Source organism: Tympanuchus pallidicinctus, unplaced genomic scaffold (assembly GCF_026119805.1).
Source record: "Tympanuchus pallidicinctus isolate F22 unplaced genomic scaffold, pur_lepc_1.0 scaffold1, whole genome shotgun sequence".
Lineage (NCBI taxonomy): Eukaryota > Metazoa > Chordata > Aves > Galliformes > Phasianidae > Tympanuchus > Tympanuchus pallidicinctus.
In genome coordinates, this window is record NW_026294618.1 from 58,394,816 (window position 1) to 58,418,110 (window position 23,295).

The window sequence follows — 23,295 nt, forward strand, 5'->3', positions numbered from 1 at the left end:
CTGAAAAAGACTATGTCAGAACTGTCAGAAACAAAAGATCTGTTTACACAGCAGTAATGAACGGCCTCGGCCTTGGAAGGCAGTCAGCAGAAATATGTAATCAATAAATGTGGCTATTAATGGCTGGAAATTGTTCCTGGCTTTGATATAAGCCACCAGTAATTCCTCACGCTCCTTAGCCTCCAGCAATCCAACTCTCCCTCACAAAGAGGATCACTGACTTCATTTATTTGACTGCAAATATTCTGAGTTCAAAATCCCAGGTGCACTCAGGTATGAGAAAAAACAAAGCAGTAATTTTGCTTTGCTTTTTTCTCCTCCAAGCCCCACTGAGTTTGTAAGCTACATCCCTCTTCATGCCATCGTAATATTCAGATAGTCTGTTACTGCAGTATAACAGAGCTAGACTTTTTGCTAAGTATAATATAGGCTCACCTTATGCTTCAGGAGCTATTACAAAAGGTTATTACATACATGCATTAATTCTCTGTGGCTTGTTTTTTTTCTACATGCTGAGACACAGGAAGTACACATCCTGTTAATCATAGAATCACAGAATATCCCAAGCTGGAAAGGACCCACAAGGGCCACTGAGTTCAAAGCCTGACTCCACACAGGTCCGCCCCAAATTCAAATCACATAGAGTTCTCTCTGTTGTAATCAGCCTTATCCTTTTTCATGCATTCTGAAAGCAATAGCGAATGCCAATTGCCTGGCCTGCTACAAGCAGATCAGAGAAACCTCACTTTTCATACTCACTCCTGACAAAAAAGGAAAAAAAACCAGCATCACAATAAGCAACAAACCTTCCTGCTATTCAAAGGTCAAATTTTGTGATGCTCAGAAAGCACAACTCTGCTGGCTTGTACACATAGGACTTGCAAAGCATTCAGTTATAGAGATGCTTGTGCTCACACATATACTTCTTGCCTTGCTCATTTTGTACTTTCACCTGACAGTACCATGGGCAGTGCTGTCACTCTGCCTGTTAGGTTCTCCAGCAATGCACTATGCACTGTAAAAGCCAGTGAATCAAGCATGGCTTTCAGGAAGTGCAACTATTTGGCCAAAAGTTCTTTCTACTGGACATCTGAACATAGACTGATGTTATGCTAGAGGCTTGTCAGCCGTTTCTAAGGAGACAAGGGGGGCTGCTTTGCTCCACTACTGTCACTCTTCTGCTTGCTTTGGATCTGACTTGCAGTTGGCTGGAAGAAAGAAGCAATAATTCTTTCTGGAGAGGTGTCTTTTCCTTCCATGTGAGATTACACAAGCTTGCTTATGCCATAAGCCTTACATATAGTGGAGCTATAGCTACTTGGAAGGTCTAGCTACCAATGTATCAATGATGTTCTGATATCCATAATTCAGGGGGACTACAGGAACAAAACCAAGCTTTTCATCTATCTATCTCCTGGAACAGGAAATCTATCTCCTGGAACAGGGCTACACATCAGAACAGAGTTCCTGGGCTCTTTCCACAGCTCCCATGATAGCCAGCACCCTACATGTGAACACAGATCTGGTCCCTGTGCTGAGTGAAAGAGGAAGTTCAGTACAAGGAGAGTGTCAAGGCTTCAACGAGAAGAGGTTAAGAACTGGGACAAAAGATAGAAGGAATTTAAGGGAAACATATGCGCCTGGCTGCATCAGACGAGCCAGAGCAAGGTGACCTGATAGGGGATCTGGTATTTTCAGCAACTGAAGATATCCACTGAAGTGCCACTTCTTGCTACATGAAGTGCAACCAGTTACTAATTACCCCTTTAAGTCTAGCCAGCTTCTAGCATACTCAGACATTTTACCAACACATCAGATGAGAAAAATTCCTCTCAAGTTGCATTTCATAAACTAGAAAGAATAACATGGATAAGAGCAATGTTAAATAAGGACATATTAGATAAGTCACCAAATCACTGATTTGCCACCCCACACGCCTATACATCAGACTGTAAATCAGAGAAGCTTCCCTTTGTCCTTCCACACTTTGGGACAAAAGTTTCATTCAAATGGTTTTATTTATTTATTTATTTATTTGCTGTTGTTGAATTTGTTGCAGGAGGTCTTCTTTACAGCATTTTTCAGGACTGTTTGGTAATATCTGCGTGCACGAATCTAAAACAAGTTCTTTGTAACCTCAGAAGTGGCACTGAGAAAACCAAACGAAACTGACAACAACTAGAAAAACCAAGCTATCAATTAGCACCAATAAAGTTTTTCACCACGGTATTTTAGGTTTAATATCACATAGCCACGCACACAAGAACAGCATCTGTAAGGAAATATGTCACTCATTCTTCTTTCACGGGGGCTTCACCCCCCTCCCTTTTACAATTCTTTTCCAAATATCGTACTGGGAGAGGTTCATACAGAAAGATGACTAAACATAATGAGAATTTCTCATAAAAGTTCAGTGCAGTACGTGCCAGGAAAATGGCACCAAAATACTGCATCTTACCGTTTCATAAAACTGTGCCTGCTGCTCCAAATAAAGACGAATGACACTGTTGTAGTCATAAATCCGGTTACTGTGGAAGTGATTCATCTCAGCTGCAATCAGATCCAGGAGGCAAATCATTCAAGAGAAGTGTTCATAGTTAGGAAAGGTTTCCCTTACTTCAGGTTAGTTATTGTGCAACAAGCTCAGTGTCCAGCCCTGCCAGTGTATTTCCTATTCACGTGCCCACAATCTGTTTAGCCTGCAGTGCTGAAGTTATGATGGAACCATACACACAATTGGTAGGGTGTCAAATACTCACTGCTGAAGCACTAACGCTTTCTGGGTAAAGCCAGGTTCTTGTTACAATACTCGGGGGTACAAAGACTTGATATAGAAAACAAACAGGATTTTGTCTTACTGAGGTTAACTGTCCTATTGGGAAGTTTTTCAAACATATTTGGCTTGGGAATTCAGACTTCCAAGGGTACAAATGAGTTCAGGCACAGCCGTAAATATTCAGATAAAACAAAGATACAGCCAGTTTGACCCATTCTTGACCATTTCAGAAGGAATCTGAGAAACTGCATCACTGAAGCCATTCCTTTCACCAATTTCTGCATCTTCTGTCAGATCACAGCTTATAGCTGAAATAAGTGAAATGTACTTTGAGCTATCAATAGAGGGAGAAAAAACATTTGAGACTGTAACAGCCATCCTCAAGGTCTTTTCCCATGATTCCCACAGATTACCACTTGAACAGAACAATACTTTTACATCACTACATCTAGGAAGAAACGATGAGAGAAGGAAGGGAGGAGATTTTTGTTCTTTAATTGGCTCTGCGTGCTGCATTGCCTTCTCCCTGTAAACTACCAAGTACTCTTAGCTTCAAGTCAGCTAAAAGAAGCTAAAACACTCAGCAATGAGTAACCGCATTGAGGGCAGTATCAGGATGCACTTTAGAGTCTAATAATGTGCAGGCCTGAACTCTGACTCCTCAATTCCTTTTTTTTTTTTTTTTTTTTTTTTTTCAAAAGGTGCTGTTTATTACATCTCCTATTTCCAACATCTCTAACCTAAAAAAGTTTGAAGAACATCCAGGAAATTAAGTCTTATCTACAAGAACATGACACTCAACTGGATCATGCCTGATTAAACTCTGAGTCGGAAAAACACATACATGTTCTCAACTGCTTCCTGCACCAAGGCCCATGGCTTTATTTTGAGACTCACTGTGATTTCAAAACGAAAGAATTAGTACTCTGGGATGCTCTTATTTCAAATGTCATATTGCTACCACAGAAAATACACATTTTGGAAATGCAATTAAAAGCAAATAAAAGAAGAAAAACAAAAAAGTGAGGCAGAAAAGCAGCTGTAATTCTAGGAAAACAAATAGGTAACAACAATTTCTGGTAGAACAAAGATTCTTTGCCAAGATTTTCTTACTTAAAAATCCTTCAGCTCTACAATATTGCCATTTAGCTCCAAACTTGTTTTACCTTGTAGTGCATAAGCCATTGTGCTCACACGTTTCACCATATTCTGTTTGTCCTGTGGTGTTATTTTACTGGTTGCAACTAATTTGTCACTTTCCTTCACTCTTTCTATTGCTCCCTGTAGAAAGCAAACAAAGAAAGATTAAACAAGTAGCCAACTTAAAGGTCTTCACAGTCATCTACAATTCCACTAGCCACATTTTGATGTTGCACAATATACACGCAGAATGACTGATAGGTTTGTTATTTTGCTCCACTGCTTGCAAGATGCGACTTAAAACACAGGCAGGAACATGGTAACCAAGAAATTGAGCTTGGTAAAGGCAGTAATAAGCAAAAATACACACAGAGTAGACAAAAGGATCAGGTTCCAAAATTCAGCAGAATGACATAGGAGACATCAAAAACTTCAAACTACCAATGCCTGCAGAACCTTACCCACATGTTACGCAATATTCAGAAGACAAACACTGTTTTCCAAGAGACTACAATTCACTGCAATATAACATGATTCAAGAAAACCCTCAAGTCACAAGCAGGAACGGTAAAAAGAAATGCCTCCTCCTTAACAATGGATTTAGACTGCACTTTCCTTTTCATGCCAAACAATATTCAAAAAACCCTGTTTATGTTGTTGGAATAACATTTGTTCTTCCCCATGCAGGTCTTCCCACTGCCCAACTCCTGTGAGTAAACGTCCCTCACGTACCTTATGAGCTCCTATGATGTCAGGGAAGCAACCAAGAAATCCCTTATACTCATGATTTGTTTCCATCAGGAAGTGCAGATCTTTCTTTGGCTAATAAATAAAGTGTATGCATTGTTAAAACTACCTGAGACATTAATACCACAGACACAGTAAAGAAATAATGAAGCCAATAAATGGGGTGGGGAAGAAAGGGAAGACTAGAGAAAAGTAAGTGAAAAGCTTAATTGTTTGTTGCAAGTTTTTCCAAATTTAAACAGGTCTTTATTAAAATGTAAGCTTTTGAGCACCAATAACAAAAAGCCTCAGTTCTTTGTTCTCCTTAACACTGGCCTATGAAGTGAGTGCTTTCCCCCAAATTCTCACAGGATTTTCTAGTCCTAGCAACTGCAATTTCAAGCAACAACCCCATTGCTATATGTGTACCTATACAGGTGCATCTCCTCAGTTGCTTAATTGTGAGGCTGTGTAAGAGCTTCCAGATTCAGCCTTCAAATTAGGCTCTATATTTTGGAAACGAATCTTAAACACTCTGCAAACACTGATTTATAGCTTGAATACCAATATAAAATCTGGATTTATTTAAACTAGATTGTTACCGTAGTAGGCAATTGCACTGCAGCAGGCAATTGCACATCAAGGCATAATGAAAAGTAGGAAGATTTGGATCTTGTAGACATCTGGGGAATATAGGATAAGATGGAATCCTATCCTTGATTAAATCTCATTCTGTTGTTTAATGAACATCAAGAAACAAATACATGTTAAGATAAAGTAATCATTTTAGTGTTTTAGAAGCCAAAATGGCTTTCTGTTCCAAGAGAAATACCTTCTTATTGCTTCCTTCCCAAACAGACATAGAATCATAGAATCGTTTGAGTTGGAAAGTACCCTTAAAGGCCATCTAGTCCAACTCCCCTGCAGTGAACAGGGACACCTACATCAGGTTACTCAGAGCCTAGTCCAGCCTGACCTCGAGTGTCTTCAGGGATGGGGCACCCGCCTCTGGGCATCCTTTTTCAGTGCCTCATGATCCTTATTGAAAAAAAAAACTTTTTCCTTATTTCCTATCTAAATCTCCCCTCTTTTAGTTTGAAACCACTTTCCCTTGTCCTATCACAAGAGACCTTACTAAACAGTCTGTCCCCTTCTTTCTTACAGCTGCCCTTCAGATACCAAAAGGCCGCTCTCTTTTCTCCACAGCTCCTTCTCCAGACTGAATAGCCCCAGCTCTCTCAGCCTGTGAGGGTGCATTTAAAAGCATTAATAGCAGTTTCACTTAAGTGGTCTGCATCGTTAGCATTTGTTACATTTTAATAGGAGAAAAAGAGAAAGAATAGTCACATCCACACAGGTGATGTATTTGTACATGCTATGTCAGTGTGAGCAATGTGTGTCACAATGCTTCTACCTGATCTGCTACAAGGCTGGCGATTTCTTCATAGGTTTTTCCTGCTTCTGTTATTGCTTCATTGAGATCAGATTCCCCTAAAAGTAAACACCAGTGTTTAAATTACAAACAGCCACATCTTGATTCAAGACAAGTTTCTGAAATACACTCTTTTATAATTACACAAGCCTACTCATCATTTCATAACCCAAAATAATAGAAAGGTTGGAAAAATATTGGTTTTATACCATTAAAGAAGGAAAACTATTAAGACCTTGTACAAAATGAATACTGGAGGGACCGTTTATATACTGTTCTACCATATCAGCACCATTCATTTCCACACTTCAAAATTATATGTTATTTAGATATACAGGTATTCCTGCACAGGGAGCACCAGGAAGCCTACTAAAGTAAGAAGGAAGGAAGGGAGAACAAGGAGGGTGATGCTAGGAGATAAACCAACAGTGCTCAAGAGAGATCTGAAGTTCTGTTTTTTTTAACAAATTATTTTCATTCCTAACAAGCACCACTTTCTCCATAATGCCCTATGGCACAGCGATGCTACCCTTAAAATCTCCAGCAGTCCTGGATTGTAATTATTAAAAGGCATGAGGGGCAAAAAGAGGCCCTACTAACATTTCCTCATTGCCAACAAGCTTTCTCAGCTTTTAGGGAACTCTTCTATCATATTTTCAAGCTGAGTAAGAATCTCTGCTTTTGAGAATGAGCTTCTAACTTTCATCATCACATGAAACAAATAAAAGGCTGCAGAAGCTACATGGAAAAATACTAACATCACCACAAATCCTAAGCTAGGCAACACCACAAGCACTCCTAACACTGTATTACTAGCAGCACATGACTATGTGAGACAAAGATAGAAACAAGCCTTACACTCTTGTTTTTTTCATGCCACTTTGCCTTCCCAAAACACTGTTTTTTGGTGTGTTTTTTTTTGTCCTTGTTACCTTGTCCAACGCACTCAGTCAACAGTACGGAAAGCAAATCAAGGTAGAGAAGGTGGAAAGTTTAATTTGCGGTTATCAAATGTTAGCTTATGAAAATGCTATCCTTTCAGACACACCTTGATACCGGGCAGCAGTTAACAGCCTTTAAAGAACATTTTGTTTTTATTCTATAGAACATTAATCACTGACTTAACTGAAAATTACCAAATGTCGATTTCATTAGTGATTGATTTGAACATTCAAATAGTTTCTTCTATAGACGTTTAACAAATTATTTTATGTCATACAGCACTCTTTCATTTCAGCATGTCCTAAAGGAAACAGGGTAATGACTAAATGTTGCTTAAGGTCTATCAGTCAATTCTTACATTCCATTAGACTAGTTTTATGATGGCAAAAGCTCTGACAGAAGGCTGATCTTAAGTGCTAGTAAGTCCAGCAATACAAACATGGTTAAAAAAACAGCTGTTTTTCCCCTGTTTAAGCCCGTTATGATAAAATAAAGATAAAAACAACAATAATACCATTGAGACACCAAAAAGGTATGTAATTCAAAAGTTATCTTCTTCCTATTAAACTATTAAAAAAAAAAATAAAATCAGAGAGATTCGGTTCCTCAGGGAGGAAAGTGATTTCACTATTTTGGAATTCCATAGGTCTGTTGAAAAGTAACCTTAAGTTTAGCTTAACTGTTGCTGAGGCAACTGCTAGATTTCTAGGACAAAACATCTTGTGATTTTTATTCAGTTCAGAAGCCAGGTTGGTCTAGATATTGGCTGTTCATTTTGTAATTCCATAGAAAGAAAATGACCTTTCCTGTCTGTGTATAAAAAAGAAAAAAGACTACAAGCATTCAAGTAAAAAGAAAACCTCCCTGCTTCTGTGCAGAACTCACCTAAGGGACTTCCACATACTGGAGATGCAAAAAAGCCCTCCAAATACATGCTTTTTCATGTGGGGGCAGTGGAGCACAGAGTCTGCTGCTTCTAGCAAGAACAGGATTAACAGGCATTCACTCTGCTATGGAAGCGCACCCTTAATGATGCAGGTAAGAGTTGTACCAGACAGCGGATAACAATAGACAGTTACATGAAAGGCAGAATAGTATCTGCAGCTCCTCACATTGCATTCTTATTTTCTGCAATCTCTTTCTCAGGCCATGCTACAGCAGTCTTAAAGAGTCAGATTTCATCTGCCACTTGCTGCACCCTTCAAATTAAAATACATATCAGCAGAGTCAGGTCATGCTCCATCAGTCAGTGCCCAGACCAAGCTAGCTTTCTGAAGTTACTGCTTGTAATTCACATGCTCACACATCAGAGCAACTCAAATTCCACCAGCACATTCCTGCCATTAACTGCTGTAAGCGTGGGTTTCGGTAAGAGTCTTTTTACTTGGACAAGTCCACCTTTTTAACATTCTCAGCTGCTCAAGAGTTGTGCAAGATGCTAAGCTGGGAGTGGGTAGCTCAACTGGAGCCATGAAGGCTGAACCAGGTCCCAGTTCAAAGATATACCTGCTGGCATCTACAACAAAACTAAAGTAGTGCTCATTACCGTATTCCCAAAAGAAACAGAAAGGCCTTCAAAGTTTTGATTAAAGATGTATGTAGAAAGACCAATTAAAAAGTCCAGTAGTACTCTACAGATATTTTAACACAGTCATGAGGAGAAACTGATATTTTCATTGCTTCACAGGCCTGCCTGCGTGCTGTTAAAGGGAGACGAAGGAAGATGTAAAAGCATGAGGAGTCTTATGGAAACGTTCAGCAGAGTATCTCTCAGGAGTTTAGCTGGTTGGTAGATGCCAACAGTAATCACCTCAGAGGGAATACACCAGCCATGCTGAAGGAACAAATATTTCATAAGATGTAATTTTTGTCAAGAAGTAATTTTTTTTCCACCTCAAAGTACGTTTCCAGGAGTAGAAAAAAGATCAAGACTGATGTACTAAGAAACAACATGTAGCAAGACTTTTTTTGGTGCAAAGTACTTCTGACACTTGCCACGTTCAGCACTCAAGCAGCCTGGAAGACAAAATATCCCTGTGGCTAACTGGTGCAACTGTGAAGCTTATATGCAACTACCTAAGAAAATTCTTGAGGGGTGATGTAGGATTGGGAAATTTCACTACAGTGGAATGGCATAGCATAGCATTTGAAACCACATAAGAGAAGCTGTAGTATTTTAGGCTGCATTAGCTGCAGATCATCAGACAATGCAATGAGACAGGCAATTCAGTGCCAGACTGACAGACGCTTGCAGACATATTCTGGAACTTTCCAATATATATTTCTGGACCAAAATCATACTTTCAAAGCACTTGTTCCTAAAATGGATTGGACAGTACAGAGGCCCTTGGCTAAGTTACAGGAAAACCCTTCAATGTATCATTAATAGTTTTTAAAGTACCCTCGCCTCTGCAAACACTGGAGCCAAATTCCTTGTATGCCCTGTGGTAGGAATGAATTGATAAGGCTCATTTTGCAGCGTAAGAAAAACAGCTTGAGTGAATCAGCTTAACACACGTATCTTGAATGGTGCTATCTTAAACATTTCAGACTGAAGTTAGGAGAGAAGGAAGTGAACATTCAATGCAAGGCTCTGCAAAGTTAAGGACAAGAGTTAAGACTGAGTTAAGCTCTGAAGAAAGAGTTAAGGACAGTAGATTTGTCCCATACAAACTGCAAATGAACTGACATACCAGATATGTTGCTAGAAGTCAGCTACCTGTAGCTGGAAATGCTCATGTAACAAAACTGCCATCTTCAGTGGTCTACACAATTAAACTTCCAGAATTTATCATCAGAAGTAAACAAGCACAAGGGAGTTGGGTGTCTGAGTAAGGATGAAAAAGATTAAGTGATTCAGCTACCAACAGAAACTAAACTGAATCCTTTTCAGTATGGTCAAAGGAACCAATCTTCTTTATTGAAAATCCAGAAATATCATACCCCATACTCAGCCTAGCTAATACTTCTTTGTTTGAAGGAATAGGTTCAGTGTTGCCTTTAAATACTGAGATTATGAAAGCTGCATGCTATCAGTTAAATTCAGGAGCTTTTATCTCTTGCACAGAGCCCAGTCAATCCACAGATCTCTAACTGAAGCAGCCATCAAATGAAACCGCACACAAAGAGCAGGCATGGCAGACTGAAGGTAGCAGTAAAGACATATAAAACAACGCGTGTACTGCATTTGTTGTCTTCTCCTGAAAATGGAAATTAAAAAGAGAAGTCCCATATGTTCTTAATTATGAGGAAAAAAAAACAAACACTGGTGTACCAGCTATTAGAAGAGCAAAATACTTGGATTGGGAACAGAGGCTATCAGTGAGAAGGGCATTCTTCCTCCGCAAAACACCAGGATGCAACCCGGTGCAGCTGGGCAAACAGCAACATCCTTGCCTTGTGCTCAAGAATCATGGGGTGTACTTTTTTTTTCATACCACCCAAATTGAAAGGCTGATCTACAAGTTTGCATCCTCACTTCAAGCCATTATTCTTTTTCTTTTATCCCAGTAAAGAATGTGCATTATAGTTCAAACAAATTTCAACCCTTTCACAAGAATTCTTGCAGCAGATTGTACCTGGGTAGGATTTACTGTTTTCTAACCCATGCTGAGTGTACATGGCTACACAAATTCTCTGCTTGGTTTTCATATACAAAAGTAACATTTTCAGTAAGATACTACATTCTAATTGTAAACAAGCAATTATCCTGTTAAAGTACAGGACAAAGATGAGAACAAACTACAAGAAGTATTCCAGTATTTCCAGCATCAGAGATCCTGAGTTTCAAAATGGACTGCATTTTAATACATGCTTTTTGGGGAAAAAAAGTGTTCAGAGTATAAATTGAGGAACAGGTTATAGTCCAAATAGTTAATGGTTAATTAAAAGTTCTAAAATAGAAAGACTTCAGGAAGTGTCTATGCATCAACCTTTAAGGTTTTAGAACAGAGCAATTTTGCTATAAAATATAAGAAAAAGAATTGTAGTTAATCTGAGAATTCCAGAGAGAATATATCCCATTAGCTCTCTTCGGGATATGAGGAAATGTTTCCCAGATAATGAATTCAGCACATTAAAGTAGAAATTTAATTTTGACTTTACAGACTAAAGAGAACTTGAAAAGTCTGCAAAAATAAATTGCAGTTGATTCTCTCAATTCCTCTCCTACAACTTTCATACCCAGTGTGACAAACTCTTTTTCAGGGTCCTTGAAGAAGGAAGGATAAAGGATGGCAAAGGCTACAGCAGCCAACCCCCCACCACAGTTAATGGCATACAAAAATCTAGTAGTAAGTTTTTCATCCTTGTGTGGAGCTGTTGTTGCACACAACAGTTCTGTAGAAATATTTTCAAGGCTCCACTTCCTCCCTTTTCCTCTGATATGACAGAAATATAGGCCACAAAAAAAAAAAAAAAAAAAAAAAAGCTACAGCATGTTTTGCCAGTTAGCTCAGTGATTAGATTATATATTACTGAGATCAAACTAAACTCCACCACTACCAACCCAGCACCTGATTCCAGAATGAAAGAAACAAGACCGCAGATTAAAATATAAAAAACAACCATAATAAACATGGAGCAACACGGTTTTAGTAGTTTTCCAGAAACATGACTGACATCTAAATTCAAAAAGGAAAGAATCAAGACCATCGCAAAACAAACCCCAAACACAGCACAATGTAACTGAAATATCTTTTGTTAACTCAAGTACAAATGAAACTGCAGAAGTACCTTGGTAACCACTAGTGTTGAAGACCAGTGCCAGGCTCTGCAGTGCTTTTCCGATCTTCTGGTATTCCTTGGGCAGTGCTGAAAGTGACAAAGGGATGGGAAAAGAAGGAAACAGAAGCAAAAATCTTTAAGATTTAATCTTAATTTGCAACATTTCCAAAACTTGAAAGAAGCAGATGTCAAAACCAATGAGGTATTACATTGTTGCTAATAGTGAAGTATTTACAATCACATTCTCACCCCCTCTACCCGCTACACAAGCTTCGAAACTGGATTAAGCTCTTTGCAGCTTGGATTTTTGAAGGCCACAAACAGCTGGGGAACAGTGTGCAAATGCTATAGAATCTTCACTGCACACTTCACCTCAGCCCTCCAACTTATGTGTACAGTGAGATTTTTTTCACCCTCCTCTATAAGGAAGGTGACACGGAGCAGAAATCTAGTATTTTAAGAGAAAATCAGCTTACAGACCTGTAATACCTAAACTCTCCTGAAATAATGGATTTGATATTTAAAGAGACTAGAAACCAGGCTTGTCTAGGAATAAAAGCTGATGTAAGTATGTGAATTACAAAACTGAATTCTTGAGTCTATTTACTAAAAATAAATGCATAATTTGCTTCCTCACAAATGTAAAAAAAAAAAGATTAATGGGTATGTGTTTATTACTAAAACTGAGTATCACCACTCCAGAGGCCTAAAAAGCAACGTGAGCTGTGAAAGCAGTTATTTTTGTTGCTGTTGTTTTAAATAAACTACCTACACTAGCAAGGAACAGAAAAAAAAAATAGATTTGCTTTTTGTTGTCAAATATCTGCGCTCATGAGGGCACACAGCAGTTTTTGGTTGCTCTAGCATTACATACAGTTGGATTTTCAGAGGGACCCTTCTGTAGCCAAAACAAAACAAAAAAAAACAATTACTTTATTGATCATCTATAAAATCATTTTCAGGAATGAGACAACTTATGAAAGCTAATGTTTCTTAGGGAGCAGGTACCATTCAGAGTACTGAAACTTTTTTTCAGCCATTTACTCTTTCCTGACTCCCCAGTGGTAACTTCAGCAAAGAACATCTTCATTCCATTTGTGTTTCTGATGTTTGCACTGTCAGTCATTTTTAAATGTTACGGAATGGAATGCATAGAAGTCATTGCTCAGGTAGTGCCAAAAATACTTGTGATTAGGAGTTCAGACTAGAGCTGACAGAAATTTACATTATTCAGTTTTTCAAGTTCAGATTTTACTACTCTCCCTTTTCCATTCAGTATGAATGTCTGAAAAGTTAGGAGTTAAGACTGCCAATCTGACAGACACATCTGACTTTGTGTTTATGCAAGGTAATTAAAAGCTGTGACCACTGTAAAAAATGATTACACAAATCATTACATCCCTAAAGCATATGTCATAAGTTCAGAGAGATTTTAACAGTGAACAAAATAATGAATTTCTGCTGTAGCACAACTCACAGCCAACCCTTAACTACAGTGTTTTGACCATTTTCTTCTGTGTCTGCAAAGCAATGCTATTGTTCTAGTCTGTGCTGACAGACTCTCCTTCTTCCCCTGACCTTTACTTTCTACCTAGAATTGCCAGTAATGATCCCCTAGTGAAATGAGGGCTCTACACTATTAAAGCTGTGAGGTAAGAGAGTTCAGATTTAGACTATTTTTAACGTTAGCAGCAAGAATGTCAGTGATGTGTGGAAAGAAACCTTTCTCATCAAGTGGAGGAATGTAAATAGCTTAAAACCATATCCTGCAGGTGCTAATGTAATCACTACCAGAAGAGACTGAGCTCCTACACTTCCCATTCCTGCTAGTCAGCTCCAGATATTCAACTGCAATGTAAGATTAGATACCAATGAAGAGAAACTTAGGAGACATTCCAAGTCTGGGGACAACATCTGGGGTGGGGAGGGTGGGGGGAAGGAAAGAACAAGAGCAAAAAAAAGTAGACTTGAGGAGAATTATATAACTGGTCTTTGGTATCAGACACTACAGCCTGCCCTGAAGTGTTTATTATGATTCTCAGCTGTAGTACCTGCTTCCTTTAATAGCTGCCTTGTGGTGGCCACAAACACTGAACATTGCTGTGGACTAGGAAATTAGTGCCCAGGCAGTCATAGGGACTTGGTGTGAAGTTCTGCAACCCTAAATATCTGCAGGAAGGAAGAGACAAGATAGGAAAGAAAAAAGAAAAGAAAAAAAGAATAGGGCTAAAGAATAAGTTATAATCAAGTTCCTCAGTATTCTTTTTTTGAACTCTTTTCATGTTTAAATCTCCTCTCCTAACATGCAAAAATAAAAGGTTAATAAAGTGCAACAATTTATGACTTGATCAAAGAGACAGGTCTACTTTGCCCACACCACTAAAATGTAGATGAATGACAAAAAGAACAGATGCAACAAGGATTTAGATGGATGACTGGAATTATTTAACTCACAGTATTTTTAAGCCTTTAGGCAGGGACCAAACAACTTTATTACGGGCAAAAAAACAAAAGAACTGAAAAAACCTGCACAACTCACCCTTTCAGACACCAAGAAAGGCACATAATTCTCATTATAATTTAGGACTTCCTTTAGTTTTAAATTATACTTTGACTTACAAAAGAAACAAATAAACAGAACAAGAATGAAAACACTGTTGAGTTCAGAAGAGACACTTACGCCCTGTACACCTCTTCCAGTGCTCTTGTCCCACTGTCAGCAGCTCTTTAACTCCATCATCCATTGCTTTGGTGAACCTACCCACTGCGTCACATTTCTGTTCTCTGGGACATACGAAAGAAGCAAAAACAAAAAGCAATTTAGAGAGATGCATTATTCTAACTTGACACAAAACATCCACAGAGCTCTAAATACAAACAGAAGGATGCCACACCAACAGGAAGTTAGATGGCAGAGTTACAGGAGCAGCAAAATTCATGTTCACTAAATAAATATAATTGTTCCAGACTTTTTTTTTATTAAAAGCCGTCAAATTACTAGCAAAATTGTTTCAGCAAATAGCATCTTTTCACCGAAGAACTATTGAACACTGCAAAACTTTAACCCAAGAACTACAGAACAGCCTGATTTGTCCACTTAGAGAAGTTATGGCTTTCAAGACTATAAAAAGAATATTTCATGTTTTATTCAAGTGCAAAGTTATCTTATTTGAAAGGAGCACAAAACATTTGAAGAAAAACAGAAGAATACATCACAAGTCCATAGCCAAATAGAGAAATAACATAGTTGAATTAGGTGAATAAACTGAATTTGCACAGTTTTAAAGAAGGAAATGACATCTAACTGACTCCATACTGCTCAGTACAGTACGAAGACTGTTGTGTAGTCCTCTCTAATATCACTACTGTATCTTGATTAGAACAACTAAAATGATGTAAGTGATCTTCTAAGAAATTAATTGGACAAAACACTATATATCTTCCCCAGGATGGCAAAACAGCAACAGTAAAGGTAAGGTGACTGCAAAGAGAATGGCCAGACTGTGCTCTCCTCTGTTTTGTTGATGATGGTGTGCATGTCCAAGGCATCAGAATCACCTTGCAGTGCCAAAAAATAAGTTCTCAGCACCACCCAAGCTGCCCACCTCAGCCAGAGGCTCTGTTGGAGCTGCCCGGTTTTGAGTAGGGGTTTCTCACAAGACCATTAACAGGACTGATGCGGTTGGGTTTAGAAGTGATACAGCAATGCCACTACACACAGTCCGTCCCACTGGTGGTCTTTCCTAACATTACAGAAGTAATGGGCTTCTCACAAATGTTCATATCAGTGCTCGCTCTCTCTTGGGTACATCAAGAAGTTTTCAAGGCACTTATCTTCAGATACCTAAGATGGAACTCTGTGTCAGACACCTAAAGCCCACATATAAACAGCAGAAAAAAAGCTGTCATCTCAAATGAGATTTTGCAAGCATTTAAATTATATACCTACGGGTATATAATCAGCTGTGTCCTCTCCTGGTTCACCTCCTTAGGCTTTTATACCACTGGGACAATTACAGCACATCACTTCAGAAAAGCAGAAAGTTTGAAATCCTCATGTTCAAAGTGAAAGTGATGTATGAACATCCATTCTTTCTGATTAGTACAGAACTGCCACAGCACAGTTGTTATATGCACCTTAAAAAGTACCACAGCACTTGCATAAAGTCCACACTGGGCTATTTCCACTTGTAGGTACACTATTGTTTTTGCTCCTATAAAAACTTCTAGTACTGTCCCACTAGTTTATTCAACAACATATACTGAGTTAATATAAAACTAAAATAGCAAACATAGTATGCATTTCTACACTGTAAAATTTGAAAAAATTTGAAATAGAAATTTGGATAATATTTTGCATCCAAAATGTTTACTATTTTAGTTTTTATATTAACTCAGTATATGCTGTCTACTCAGATTTATGATATCTACTGTAAAAAAAAGCCATGCAAATACAAAAAAGCATAACACAAACCAACCAAAAAATACTAAAGCAAACAAACCAACACCTTACATTTCTACCATGTCAAGGTCAGGAGCTTCTGGTTCCATTGTGGAAAAGATCATGACTCCTACAGTTTCATCTTTTTCTGCCTTCCGTTTTCCAGTTTTCCACTCCTTGAAGAAAGACCAAAATAAATAAATAAATAAATAAAAAGAACTGATCATCATTGTTCATCCACTGTTAAGGACGTGCACTTACACACAGAGGAGAACATCTAGGAGAACAGACCACCAACACCTTAAAATCTTTCAAATGAATCACAGAATCACAGAATTGCAGGGGTTGGAAAGGACCTCAAGAGATCATCGAGTCCAACTCCCCGGCTAAAGCAGGTTCCCTACAATAGGTAATACAGGTAGGCATCCAGACAGATCATTAATATCTCCAGAGAAGGAGTATCCACAACCTCTTTGGGCAACCTGCTCCTGTGCTCTGTCACACTCACCATAAATAAGTTCTTCCACACGTTAGTACCAAACTTCCTATGTTCAAGTCTCAGGCCATTATTCCTTGCCCTGTCGCTACACACCACCAAGAACAGCCCAGCCTCATCCATTTGCTGTCCACATCCCTTCAGTATTTAGAAACATTTCTCAGATCCCCTCCCAGACTTCTTTTCCCCAGGCTGAACAGACCCAGGTTACTCAGCCTTTTCTTATATGGGTGATGGTCCAGGCCCTTTATAATCTCTGTGCCCCTCCACTGAACTCCTTCTAGGAGATTCCTGGTTTTTTTGAACTGGGGAGCCAAAAACTAAATACAGTAGTCTAAATGCAGCCACACCAAGGCAGAGGGGGAGGATTCTCTCTCTTAACCTGCTGGCCACGCTCTTTTTAATGCACCTCAGGATAACAATGGCCTTCTTGGCCACAAGGGCACACTGCTGGCTCACTGCCGATCTGTTGGTCACCAGGACTCACAGGTCCTTCTCCATAGAGCTCACCTGCAGCAGGTTATCCCCTGGCCTGTACTGACACATGCAATTATTCCTCCCCAGGTGCAAGACTCTAAACTTGCCCTTGTTAAACCTCATTAGGTTCCTTCCTGCCCAATTCTTCAGTCTGTTCAGATCTCGTTGAATGGTAACACAGGCTGCCAGTGTATCTGCCAATTCTTTCTATCATCAGCAAAGTTGCTGAGGGTGGATTCTATCCCCTCATGAAAGTCATTGATGAGGATGCTGAACAAGACCAGACCCAGCACTGAACCCTGGGGAACACCACTAGTTAAAGGCCTCCAATCAGATTCTGTACCACTAATGACAGCCTCTGAGTTCTGCTAGTCAGCCAGTTCTCAATCCACCTCACTGTCCACTCACCTATCCCACATTTTTAAAGTCTCATAACAAGGATGCTGTGGGGGATAGTGTCAAATGCCTTACTGAAGTCAAGGTACACAACATACAATGCTCTCCCCTCATCTACCCAGCCAGTGATGACAACATAGAAGACTGTGGTTGGTCAAGCATGATTTCTCTTTGGTGAATCCACGTTGACTACTCCTGATAACCTTCTTCTCTTCCAACCACACAGAGCTGGCATCCAGAACAAGTTGTTCCATCACCTCTCCAGGGATGGAGGTGAGGCTAACTGGCCCATTGTTTCCTAGATCCTCCTTCTTGCCCATTTTAAGGACTGGAGTGACATTAGCTATCCTTCAGTCTTCAGGCACCTCTCCTGTTTGCCAAGACCTTCCAAAGATGATAGACAGTGGTTCAGCGATCATCTCTGCCATTTCTCTTAGCACATGCAGGTGCATCCCATTGGGGTCCATGGATTTGTGTGCCCTGATTTTGGCTAGTCACTTCTGACCAGATTCTCCTCAAACAATGGAAGTCCTCCTTTACCCAGATTCTTTATCTTACCTGAGGGGTCCAGGATTCCTGAGGGCTAATCTTAGCATTAAACACTGAAGCAAAGAAGGTATTTAGGATCTTTGCCTTCTCAGTGCCCCCTGTCACAAAGGCACCCATTTCATTTAAACAGGAGACCCACATTTTCACTAGTCTTCACTCTTCAAACAAACAAACAAACAAAAAAACACCTTTCTTGTTAACCTTTACCTACTTGGGAAGGTTTAATTCCAAGAGGGCCTCAGACTTTCTCAATGCATCCCTACAGTGTAACAACGAAAGTTTCGGTTGGGCCAAGGCTTCTTCAAGAGTTTTTACCCTTTTGCTTGAGCACTGTTTTCTAGATTTTGTGGTAAAAAGGCCCTTTTGTATGCCACTGAAAAGCAGTATAAAGGCAATTCATATTCAGCTGTATGTGCACATGTGATATTGCTGATATCAGAAGCTGCTCAAAGTGATCATAAGACTGTTATGTAATTGTCATACTGAGCTCTTAGTGGAAACAGAAGAAAAAATTCCAGATGCTCTGTTCATATTAGCCTGTAAGTTAGGTTCTAAGAGTCAGTGATTAACTAACATGATTATAAAACTCACCACTGTCCATTCAAATAGCACTTAATTGGGACTGCAGTTATTATGTTAGTAAACCCTTTATTTCAGAATAATCAGGTTGGAATAGAGTTCAGGTCTGTAGTCCAACATCCTACTCAAAAAGGGTCAAATGTGACCTTAGTTACTGAGGGCTTTATTCAACCTGGTCTTAAAAACATGCAACAATCATTTACTTTTTGAGGAGTCAATGTGAATTTAGTATGAGTATGTGGTGAAAATAGCAGCTTTCCTATTCACGTCCACATCAGCAGATACTTGATATCTAAATTATCAACAGAGCTTGAGCTCAATCATGGATAAAATATTATTTACTAAAGGTGAAGATATCAATCTCCCCAAAAGAAACCCATAAGTAAATGAAGGGAAGGGATAGGGAGGAAATCAGAAAGCTTGGTATACTGGGTCAGGCTACAGCATAATCCTATTACAACTGATTGCAGGGAAAACCATATCTGGGGATTTTTGTTTGTTTTTAAATATAGTACAGGATGAAAAACATTCCAGTTCTGCAACAAAACAGTTACTACTGTTAGCAAGACAGTACCAATCAGAGGACTGCAGCAAGCCTGACAGAGATGGATAAGGGAAAAACCCCAAATGATTTCTTGGGTGTCCTGCTGGAGGACACAAACTGGCCTTAGATTGGCAGCAAAGCTACTTTCAAGAGTGTATCTGTTAGAGTGGCATAGAGTACTTCACAAAAGCAACTTTAAATCTTACTTTAACACGTCAGGTTACAGTAAGGTAACAACAGGTTACAGATCCTTGCTGCTGCCTACAGGGGGCAGACAAATGAGAAGACTATGGAGTGCAATTCTTACTTTGAAGGGGGAATGGTGGGTGTGTGGGGAAGGTAGGGGGGAGGGAACAACTCCTCAATTCCAGCCATTTCCTACCTTCTCATCTCGGAAATTGAGAAATTGCTGGAAAACTTCACTTTCTGAAACAATAGGATGGCGACACATCCTTGTCATCCAAGCTTGCAGCCTCTCCATACGCATTTTGATAAATTCTTCTTCAAAGCGCCCTGTTATACAGTGAACAGTAATTGTTTTATTTCCATTTCAGTAATCGGCTTTTCTTTTTTATATTTATGTATACATGCACACACACACACACACACACACACACACACACACATATATACATACAAACACACACTAGACACCCACACACAGAATCTGTAATTTTTCTTTTGAGTTGTTAAATAGAGGCAGAACTTACATGGAGTAAACATTAAGGTAACTAATCAGAAAAACTCCAGATCACAGTACTGGATATTGCTCCTTTTAAAGATAGTTAAAGATAGTTATAAGAACATAAACCTCACCCACAGTTCAAATCACTTTTTGGAAAAAAGAGATTAATAAACTTTTGGATGGAGAAATTAAGACAGCTAGATGATCCAAGACAAATTAGGCATGGACTTGGAATGCATATGTTTTTCTGATACAGTCCACAAAATTCTTGGCAGGGCTCTACAAAGTTAGAGGAAGATGAACTACCTACTTCCAAGGACATCATATCCTAAATAACAAAGCACATGTATTTGAGTGGTCCGATTTCAAACAGCAGATTTTATTTTTATGGTTGTGAGCAAATGAATGTGTTTGACAAAACAGAAGTCTCAATAAATCTTCTGTATGAACTGGTTATAACGCATATATGACCCAGTAATTGATTTTTTTTTTTTGTCAGTTAGATTACAGCACCAAGTAACCAAAAAAAAAATATTTTTAAATCAGTAGTGCTTCAGTAATGCATGTTTATAAGAATATTTTAATTTTAGCACAAACTATATCTAAAGAGAATAATATCTAACTTTAAAAAAATGCACTACAGACATCTTAAATGTAGATTGAATAGGATATATTTGAAAGAAATGAGAGATTCCTCCAGATAACAAATGTGTATAGTTTCAATATAGTTCTACTATAAAGTTACTGTGGCAGCAGCTTGACAAAAGTGGATTTTTATTTATTTATAAATTGCAAATATGGAAAGCGATAAGCACAATTTGTCAGTGTTTCTTGTAACACTTCAGAAAAAAAAAGGGGGAATATTTTTCTTTTTTGGGGGGGCGAGAAGGGAAGGGGAAAAGAGAGAAGGGGGGTAGGGGGGAAGTGGAGGCAGTGGCTTGAGAGAATTTAGTCTCTCCCACAGACTCCAAAAGACAGAAATCCACAGGGAAAATTTAATTGAGATGACAAAGTCCTAAGTATTAAGATACAGTCAAAATGAAATCTAGGGACTCCATCAGGTCTTCTGGTTTCCTTTCAGTCCACAAGCACAAGTTAATCTAAATAGATTGGTGAATTCCAAGTACGAGGCTATCTAAGGGGAGGGGAGGAAGTCACTTCCTCACTTTTCAGTTTCCTCGGCATTTATCCCAGCATTTGCATCAATGCTCAGCTTTCTTCAAACACAACTGAACTGCTGCATTTTTACTGATGCCCACAGCCACATGGTTGGCTACATGCCTGCTTTTGCATACTTGTTTTTGGCTGGTTATCCTAAAGCCTTTATAAAAATTTTACCAGAAAACGTATGTAGAAATTAACGTAAGTAGAAATATGTAGAATAAACCTAAGTAGAAATATGCAGATTTTATACAGGCTTACACTCCTTTCCTCACAAACACCCATGTGCCCTTGCAGAAAGGAAGAAAGAGACCAGTGAAAATGCACAGACTGCGCGTTCAATTGTAGTTACTGAATTCATGAGCACTTAAATTGTGCGATCCCACTTTCCTTCAAGTAAGAACTGACTTTCATAGGCTTTGGAGAGTTTGGTCAAGCCAAATGGGCACTGGACTGGAGCACAGCGCTACACAAATGAAATAAACTCTCTAAACCAATTGTGAAATCAAGCAATAGGAGGAATAGCCGCAACATTTTACTTATAGGCAAAAAATAGCTTGTAGGAGAATTCTCCCTTTCCTCTGAGAGCTTTGCAGCAAAGGTCCTACAACATAACACTTTCACAATCAGATACAAAAGAAAATTAAAACAAAAATCTCAAAACAATTCCTCCAGACAAATACAAATGCAATACGTCTGCAAATACAGAGTATAACTGGCTATCCTCTCCAACAGCAAATATCTTCTGTAATAATAGGGAAATAACAGTAAGTAAACAAACAAAAGAATAATCCACTTTGTCTTAGTTTTAAATCAATGGCCTAGAGAAATAAACTAGAGATACGAAACGATGCTTTTACTGGTGGTGTTTTGTTACAGATAGTTACAGTTTACTATAAATACTTAATGAAAGACTTTTCTTCAATATCTTTTTTAAAGAAAACGGGGAAAAAAAACACCCAAGCAGTAAGACATGACTGAAACTTGAACAAAAATTCTCTCTTTATTTCTCTTCCAGAACTGTCTTGAGCAGAGTCACCACAAAATGGTAGAATTCTCAATTCTTGCTGATGTCATGAGGAAGGCCAGCAAAATTGCTACCTTGTACTTCTAGAGGGAAGACTCAAGTCTTCTGGCAGGGGAAGTTCCCATGATATTCCTGAAGGAATAGTCCTCAAGGGTAAAGGGGTCCAGGAAGGCTGGATGCTCCTCAAGAAGGAAGTCTTAAAGGTGCAGAAGCAGACTATTCCCCTGTGCCTCAAGATGAGCCGGTGGGAAAGAACAGTGATGTGAATAAACAAGGAACTTTCCCTGAGGAGAAAAACACAATCTGTCTTCTGTGGAAGAAGGGACAGGCAACTCACGGAGAGTACAAAGAAGATGTTAGGATACGCAGGGAGAAAATTAGAAAGCCAAAAGCCCAGCTTGAACCCAACTTGACTGTTGGGGTAAAAGAGAACAAAAAACTTTTTTATAAATATATTAACAGTAAGAGGAGGGCTAACAAGAATCTCCATCCTGGATGCAGCAGGGAATGTGATCACCTGAGGATAAGGAAAAGGCTGAGGTTTTCAATGCCTTCTTTACATCTGCCTTTAGAAGTCAGAACAGTTTTCCTTGGGGTATTCAACCCCCTGACCTGGAAGTCTCAGATGGGGAGCAGAACAAACTCCCTACAATTCAGGTGGAAACAGTTAAGAGACCTACTACTCCACCTGGACTACCACAAGTCCATGGGGCCAGATGGGATCCACTACAGAGTGCTGAGAGAGCTGGTAGAGGTGGTTGCCAAGCTGCTTTCCACCATCTATCAACACTTCTGATTAACTGGAGAGGTCGCAGAGGATTGGAGGCTTGCCAGTGGGATTCCCATGTACAAGAAGGGTTGTAAGGAGGAATGGGGGAACTACAGGCCTGCCAGCCTGACCTCGGTGGCAGGAAAGGGTAGGGAGTAGGGGGGTAGGAAGACCCTATAGAGGGATCTGGACAGGCTGGATAGCTGGGCTGAGACCAATGGGATGAAGTTCAACAAGATCAAATGAAGGATCCTGCACACTGGCCAAAACAACCTCAGGCAACGCTACAGGACTGGGGTTGAGTGGCTGGAAGACTGTGTAGAAGAAACAGACCTGGGGGTGTTGGTGCACAGTTGGCTGAACATGAGCCAGCAGTGTACACAGGTAGCCAAGATGGCCATTGGCATCTTGGCTTGTATCAGAAATAGCA

The 23,295-nt window shown here is 39.3% G+C and overlaps 1 protein-coding gene across 3 annotated transcripts in view; it reads right to left on the minus strand.

Annotated features, from left to right (window-relative positions):
• Window positions 1-23,295, minus strand: part of SNX9 (sorting nexin 9) — a 60,163-nt gene that overhangs the window by 2,230 nt on the left and 34,638 nt on the right. For all 3 annotated transcript variants that reach the window (XM_052672574.1, XM_052672564.1, XM_052672553.1), the window contains exons 10-17: window positions 19,606-19,736; window positions 16,255-16,358; window positions 14,422-14,525; window positions 11,751-11,828; window positions 6,057-6,133; window positions 4,649-4,738; window positions 3,943-4,057; window positions 2,459-2,550 (exon numbers count right to left, since the gene is read on the minus strand). In XM_052672574.1, the coding sequence (XP_052528534.1) occupies window positions 2,459-2,550; window positions 3,943-4,057; window positions 4,649-4,738; window positions 6,057-6,133; window positions 11,751-11,828; window positions 14,422-14,525; window positions 16,255-16,358; window positions 19,606-19,736 (791 nt within the window). The remainder of the gene's footprint in view (window positions 1-2,458; window positions 2,551-3,942; window positions 4,058-4,648; window positions 4,739-6,056; window positions 6,134-11,750; window positions 11,829-14,421; window positions 14,526-16,254; window positions 16,359-19,605; window positions 19,737-23,295) is intronic.